The sequence below is a fragment of the Podarcis gaigeae genome (genome assembly GCF_964106915.1).
Source record: "Podarcis gaigeae genome assembly, chromosome: 15".
Lineage (NCBI taxonomy): Eukaryota > Metazoa > Chordata > Lepidosauria > Squamata > Lacertidae > Podarcis > Podarcis gaigeae.
Window position 1 is genome coordinate 13,874,262 of NC_139692.1, and position 8,050 is coordinate 13,882,311.

The 8,050-nt window shown below is 43.6% G+C and overlaps 1 protein-coding gene across 1 annotated transcript; it reads right to left on the minus strand.

Moving 5' to 3' along the window:
* Positions 1-1,061: 1,061 nt before the first annotated feature.
* Positions 1,062-7,394, minus strand: PATE4 (prostate and testis expressed 4). The gene is made up of 3 exons (XM_083714221.1): positions 7,261-7,394; positions 4,511-4,624; positions 1,062-1,694 (listed from the first exon to the last, which is right to left on the minus strand). Exons 1-3 carry the CDS (start codon positions 7,322-7,324, stop codon positions 1,561-1,563), a joined length of 312 nt encoding a protein of 103 aa, XP_083570347.1. The 5' UTR covers positions 7,325-7,394; the 3' UTR covers positions 1,062-1,560.
* Between the last annotated feature and the right edge of the window lie 656 nt (positions 7,395-8,050).

Below are 8,050 nucleotides of genomic sequence, written 5' to 3' on the forward strand. Positions count from 1 at the left end.
ACAGCTATGGCTTGGATGTGGGAGGGAGGTCGGGGTGGGAGAGGAGGACAAAGAGCCTGCTGTTTTGCAAGCCGCCTTGATGTGTTTTATGAAAGCAGGAATTATAAATATTCAAATCAATCAATAATAGAATCTAGCCGCTTGGTGTTCACAGCGCAGGAGAGGAGCACTGCAGTGCAGGTTTTTGCCTTCTGTGGCAAAATTTGTAGATCCGGCACTGCCCAAAGGATTCCTCAACCCTTTGGAGCAGATTTGGGGGGAGGGTGATAGGGGCTACAGGTGAAGATATTGCCTTCTTTCCCTATTTCAGTGATGCAAGCCATGCGACACCACTCTTTATCTTGTATGAACGGTTCATATCATTTAGTAACAAGGTACACACTTGTCGCCTCTTATATTTTAAAAGTGACATAATAATAAAAAATAAGTAATTGTCACACTCACAAATGCCGGTGAGATTATGCATAGTATTATTCAATATTATGAATCAGTTGAAAGGGAAGACCTTAGGCCCTCTATATTTCAGTATTTTCCACTATGACATAACTTTTATTATATGTATGTATGTGTCTGTGCATGCATGTAGACACAGAATTTTAGTCAAATTTACATATATGAATGCAAAGTCTCAATCTGACAATTAGATGGTGATAGAGTGTCAGGGACAAGGCTGAATCGAATGCCTGGGAAGAGTCAGACTCAGGAGATGAAGGATTGCCAGTACTAAGAGAAACAGAACCTGACTCTGGAGATGAAAGATTGCAGACAGAGCAGGAGGGGGTGGGCTCGGCCCCCCTTCACCAAGAGTTCCCTGAATCAGCTAGAGCAGCAGACACAGACAGCTCACAAGAGGGGGGAGGGGAGAGAAAGGTGGCAGTGAGAGGGTTGCTATGCAACCAGCAGAGAAACAGCACGCTGAGAGTTTTTCTTTTGAGAATTGGGAATTACACCCTCCTTCTCCCCGAACCCGGAGAGCTGAAAGGGTTAAAGTGCAACAGAAGTGCAAAGGAAGAAGGGCTGGACTTTCGAGTCCTTCTTGCTGTGATGGGGCAGAGACTCAGAGTGACCAACTCATTTCAAAAAGCAGCAGTAGTCTGGGATCCGCGCTCTGGATGTAATTTAAAAATAAACGTACCATAAAACTGCCGGAGAGTCATTAAATCTTATCGAGGCATGCTTGCCTGTCTGAGATCATTACAGATAGTCACCTATTCTTTCTTGGCTAAGCATCCTGCATAGGTGTGCCTGCATGTACCCAAGAAAAAGCTGTCCCCTGGAACAGCACAGCTGAGCTAAAAGAAAACGCCACCCCACTATTTATGCACCTCCCACTCTACATATCCTTGGGGATATACTGCAAGGAATAATGTAACCAATACAGGGGATGTTGCACAATATTCATTGTTGTGTGGACACAGAGCAGGCAATATTCTCATTTCTTAAAACGAAAAATCAGCACAGCAATGCCTTGGAAATGTGCTCCAGTATATGGATGGGTCTTTTGCTGTTGAAAGCTGGTAGGAGCAGCTCCACCCCAACTCAGGATGTCCTTAGCCATTTTTAAACCCAAACATTATGAATATTACAGAAATCCTCTTCACAGCAAAAGTTATTGACTCTCATGCTCTTTTTGATATTTACGAGCTGTCTGCAGATTTTGCTGCAACCTCGGTAAACTCTCCTAATGGCTCCTCCTGCAAATAAAATAAGAGAGATTGATCATTATAGAGGATCGGTATGAAGGAAGTTCCTTCTGTTCTGGGTTGTTCCATTTCCCAGACCTCTGCCCATAACAAATGATGACAGGTGGAGTTCACCCATCTTTGTTTATTTCTGTACTGCAGCACCTGAAGGCAAAACTGATGAGTCCCAACAAACCAATTTGTCTGGCCTTCACATTCAAAGACAGAGTTGGGAAAAGGAAGTTACAGGGAATCAGGCAGAGGGCCTTCTCGGTAGTGGCACCCGCCCTGTGGAACGCCCTCCCACCAGATGTCAAAGAGAAAAATAACTACCAAACTTTCAGAAGACATCTGAAGGCAGCCCTGTTTAGGGAAGCTTTTAATGTTTAATAGGTTATTGTATTTTAGTGTTTTGTTGGAAGCTGCCCAGAGTGGCTGGGGAAACCCAGCCAGATGGGCAGGGTATAAATAATAAATTATTATTATTATTATTATTATTATTATTATTATTATTATTATTATTATAGAAAGCTGCCTTGTATGGAATCAGGCATTTAGCTCAGTGTTTGCTACGTTCCCGTCGTACACTTAAAGCACTATGATGCCATTTACATAATCATGGCTCACCTCAAAGAATTCTGGGAATGGTTGGTTGTTAAGGGTGCAACTAGACTTTATTCCCCACACAGAACTACAATTCCCAGAGTTCCCTGGGAAGAAGGATTGATTGTTAAACTACTCTGTTCTCAAACACTGTCTGATCCACACATGTGTAAGATCCAGCTACTAACATTCCCTCCTGCTCTTTCAACTTTTAAAAAACGAGATAATACAATTGCCAAACTTCACAAAAGCACATTAGAAAATATTGTGGGAAAATACACACATTAACAGGATAACATACCCTCCCCCCCCCCCCACCAAAAATGTTCTGGTAAAAAAAGAAAAGGAAAAAGCTTATATTCATGGTGATTTATATCTGCCCAATTTATTGCAAATGTTTAGGGGGAGTTTTAAAGCATTGCTGTTCCTGTTGCCAGCTGAAAGAGTTAGGTACTTATTTCTGGCAACCTTGAAACTATTAGTTGTGAAAACATTTGGTTGTTGTCAATTTGTTTTTGTTTTTGTTTGTATTGTTTTATTGCTCGCCACCTGTGGGTGCTCTGTGAGGAAGGGCAGGATAAATGATAAATTGTGATAAATTATTTTGTTGCCCCCATTTTCTGTGGACTGTCTTTATATACACTGTTCAGAAATGTGAATGATCAAACAGCACATAAATGCCATAAATACAAAATAAAAATCTAAGCAAAAAGAACAACCACCAATAACTGTTCATTGCGTGAACCTTCCAGAGAATGTTTAGTATTCCAACAACAAAACCACCATTTCCTCCCCCAATTTTTTTAGTGAAAGATCAAAGCGCCACTGTCTGCTTGCAAGCATTTACCGTAACTAAGCTAAATAGCTGGATACTAACACCACATATCAAGATTTCCGGCACTATTCACCTAGGCCTGCCATACGTCAGGAAAATGCCTGACATGTCCTGATTTTCAGGTGTAAAAATGGCTTTGGGGTGAATTTTGCCGAATCTGCAAAACGTCTGGGAAAATCCAGGTGTATAGCAATGCAATGGAAAAAACAGTGGAGGCCTCAACAACTTTGTGGGTATCAGGCAACCCTAATTCACCTCAAGTTAATTTTATCATTTTCCAGAATTTTGTTAGCAGCATTGAGGATCCAGCAAAAGATTTGTTATGTACTGAGCTGAATCCTAGAACAATAGGATCCAGAATGCAGCAGTCTGATTGGTCCGCAGGAGCCACCCAATCCAGCTCCAGGTGGAAGTGAATCAGCGACCTGATTGACCTGCAGGAGCAGCCAATCAGACTTCTGGAGGAAGTGAATCCGCAACCTGATTGGCCTACAGGAGCAGCCCAGAATTAGCCAATCACACGGAGCTCATTGTGTAAATAATGTATATATAGCAGACGTTCTGGGGAAAGTTTCATTTATTGCTACCACAAGCTGAATAAAGAGCATGAAATTCACACTCGACTCTGAGAATATTTAGTTTGCTTGTGGGTTTATCTAGGGTAGATAACGGAGCTGAGGTTTCACTGGGAAATTGTGCGTGGGTTATCCACCTCACATTGTTCAACACTTTACTCCAACATTTTAAAATTGGGTCGCAATACCACCAGGTAAGCATGAAGCCTGCTGCCAGTGCACTGCACTGCTACTGTTGTCATTAAGGGCAGTTTTATCAGTTTACCTGGCATATAAAGTACAGTGGTACCTCGGGTTACATACGCTTCAGGTTACATATGCTTCAGGTTACAGACTCTGCTAACCCAGAAATATTGCTTCAGGTTAAGAACTTTGCTTCAGGATGAGAACAGAAATCATGCTCCAGTGGCACGGCAGCAGCAGGAGGCCCCCATTAGCTAAAGTGGTGCTTCAGGTTAAGAACAGTTTCAGGTTAAGAAAGGACCTCCAGAACGAATTAAGTACTTAACCCGAGGTACCACTGTGCTATATTGTGAAATGGCCATGATCTCCGCCAATATAGCTATAGCTACCGTCCCTTTACCCATGCCACATAAGTATGCAATTTTTAGATCTCTCTCCTCCTGTTACATCTACGGAAGACCCAACAAGAGACAGTAGCTCAGTTGGTTAGAGCGTGGTGCTGATAATGCCAAGGTTGCGAGTTTGATCCCCGTATGAGGCAGCTATGTATTCCTGCATTGCAGAGACTAAATGGATTAAATGACCTTCGGGTCCCTTCCAGCTTTATGTTTCTGTAAGATTAGAGGCATTACCTCTGAACAATCTTCGAGTGTAACAGAATCCGTCTGTTTGGCATTGTCTCTGCGGAACAGCACAAGCGTTAGCTCCATTAACCCTTCGACAGGAATGGCATCTGAGTCCTGCAACTGAGCGACACCAGCAAGGACATGAGGCTAAAGAAAACAAAATGCCAGCCTAGCTTGAGAAGTCGATCAAGGGGTCTGAGGGGCCAGAGGCTGATTAGGAAGAATCTCATGGAATTCTAGCCACAGTACGCAACGTTTTGTTTCCCCGCCCCACCTTTCATCCAAGGAGCTCAAGGTGGTATTTATGGCTTTTCCCCCTCCCCATTTTATCCTCACCACCACACTGTGAGGTTGTTTGGGCTAAGAGACAGTGACTGGCCCAAGGTCACCCATGAAGTTCCATTAGTGAGTGGGGATTAGGTACTTTTCTGACACTCAAAACCAGGGGTCAGCAACTTTTTTCAGCAGGGGGCCAGTCCACCATCCCTCAGACCATGTGGTGGGCCGGACTATATTTTGGAAAAAAAAAATATGAACGAATTCCTCTGTCCCACAAATAACCCAGAGGTGTATTTTAAATAAAAGGACACATTTTACTCATGTAAAAACACCAGGCAGGCCCCACAAATAACCCAGAGATGCATTTTAGATAAAAGGACACATTCTACTCATGTAAAAACATGCAGATTCCCGGACCATCTGCGGGCCGGATTGAGAAGGCAATTGGGCCGCATCTGGCCCCCGGGCCTTAGGTTGCCTACCCCTGCTCAAAACAGTACTCCATCTTGGCTCTGAGACCAATGTTCCCCTGCCCCTTTTGAGATCACACACACACAGAGTGCTTTTTTCTGGGGGATACGCAGAGGTAAGCATACCCCTAAACATTTTGTAAATCTTTGTACTTTTGTCCATTTACTGTATTTATTTTCCCCAATTTGAACTATAAAATGGTGATTTTTCTGAGTCAAAATGAGAGTAAAGGTAAAGGGACCCCTGACCGTTAGGTACAGTCGCGGATACCTCTAGGGTTGCGGGCGCTCATCTTACTTTACTGGCCAAGGGGGCTGGCGTATAGCTTCTGGGTCATGTGGCCAGCATGACTAAGCCGCGTCTGGCAATCCAGAGCAGCTCAAGGAAACACCATTTACCTTCCCACCAGAGTGGTACCTATTTATCTACTTGCACTTTGACGTGCTTTTGAACTGCTAGGTTGGCAGGAGCAGGGACTGAGCAACGGGAGCTCACCCCGTCGCAGGAATTCGAACCGCCGACCTTCTGATCGGCAAGCCCTAGACTCTGTGGTTTAACCCACAGCGCCACCCGCGTCCCATGAGTACTGTACCCCTAAACATTATTTTAAGAGAAAAAGCACTGTGTGTATGTGTGTGTATATTGGTCTCCTCATTTTCACAAGGGTGGCTGTGAATGCTGCGAAACAAAAGGCCGGCAGCTGCCATTTTCATTTCCACAGAATTCTCAGAGCATGTATTCAGGTTGCAAATGTGAGATTTGGGGTGCGGGGATCCTGGGGGTGCATTTCCATTTGGGTAATCGTGGGAGAGCATTTGTACGTGGAGAGGCTTGGAGAAAATGGAGGGATGCATCTATGCACATAGTACATGACTTCGGTGCAAGCAAGTATGTGAACGGATAGTTTTTGGTGCTTCTGTGTGAGATTTTGTGTGTGTGTGTGTGTGTGTGTGTGTGTGTGATCCTGAAAAAAGAGAGTGCTTTAGGTTGGGTAACCCTGGGAGAACATTTGGGGCAGAAGAGATTTCCTGAGTTTTAGTGGGGTGGTTTGGCAGGAATGTTTAAGCTGTGCCACCAATTAGGGTGAACCTGAATATATGTAATTAAACCCAAGATATGACGAGACACTCATAAGTCTGCAAGGATGTGCTTCCTAAGTAATTAAATTTGGGTAAGAGTTTGCACCCCTGCACATCCTGTTTGGGTAAGCAGGAAAAGTGTAACAATACGAGTGCTGTTTTTGTTTTTGTGCAACCTGAAAGCCCTTGGCCCCCAAAATGTTGCAGTACAACTCCCGTCCACTGGCCATGCTTGATGGAGCTGATAAGTTGTAGTTTGGCAACATCCAGAAGGCCAAATGTCCCCAAGTGATTTAGTTGGCAACCGATTATTGGGTCCTTTGGTCTGATTGAGTAATGCTCTTTCATCCAATGTTGGGATCCCAAACCAGGAATACAGAGGTACCTTGGGTTAAGTAATTAATTCATTCCGGAGGTCGTTCCTAACCTGAAACTGTTCTTAACCTGAAGCACCACTTTAGCTAATGGGGCCTCCTGCTGCTGCCGCACCACCGGAGCACGATTTCTGTTCTCATCCTGAAGCAAAGTTCTTAACCTGAGGTACTATTTCTGGGTTAGCGGAGTCTGTGACCTGAGGTACCACTGCAGTAAACACCGTTAGTTCATCCAAATTGCATTAAGTGCTGCAAGCACTCAGTTTTAACATTTGTCACTTTTTGATTGGATAACACAGTTTTGCTTGGAGCCTATAGAAAATGTAATATATTGGTACTTGATTGGCTTATAAAACCATTCATTCATTCCCACCGACAATACTAACCTCTTAATCCCACAAATTCCTAATTCCAGCTCTATTTACAGAGCATTCCTGGCCCCAAGATGATGCTAGCATTGTTCCAAATAATTCTTGGAAGATTCTTTGAATTTAAATCCTCTGAACTGGCTGTGCCCCAATATGCAATGCTTTACCCCAGCGTATGGACTTACCTGCTGCGAAAGTGAGCATCATTGAAAAGCCAAACACCAGAACCTTATTCGCTTTAGTTTTCATTCTATAAAGGGCAGAGAGACAAAAAGAACCCGCTCAAGTCTGGTCTAAACAGCATGTGAGGTTTTCCAAGTCTCCTCCTCCATATTACGTGGTGGTGCTGAAACAGTCCGGATTACCTATTTATATTCTCAGTCTTGGTCAGGTTATCAGTCAACAGGAGACAGAACAGCCAGTAATGATTATGATGCAGACATGCACACCTGCAAACATCAATTTGTTGGTTTGGTGCTTCAGGCAACAAACAGCCCACAAAATGTTCCAAGGACAAGTGCTTTTCCCCTTTACAGTCTCCTACGGTTCCTTATCTGTCATACGGGATGGCACAAACTAGCAGTTTTATTTTCTAAAAATCCAGAACTGTACATGCTAAAATGACGTAGCTTCCCCAATTCAGAGCAGCCTTCCTGTCACATGTCAGAAACACAGGCAAGAACACCACCCTCTTCCTATCCAGAGTAAAGAGGGAAGAAATGTCCCAGTTTCGGCCTTTCTTTTCCCAGGGAAATCTTTAAAAATCCTTTGTTGGGCAAGCCATGAAGAAACATGTTGGGAGCCACTTAATGTAGGCCACAGATAATAAATATACCAGTTAAACGTACCATCTGAGTGCAGTACAAGTAAACATGTGTGGGGTTGCTGTTAATATGGACTGAAAATATGTGCTTGTCACAGCAAAAAAAAAAAAAAAAAACCACAAAACTTCACTGTGCTACATAGAAGCTACAT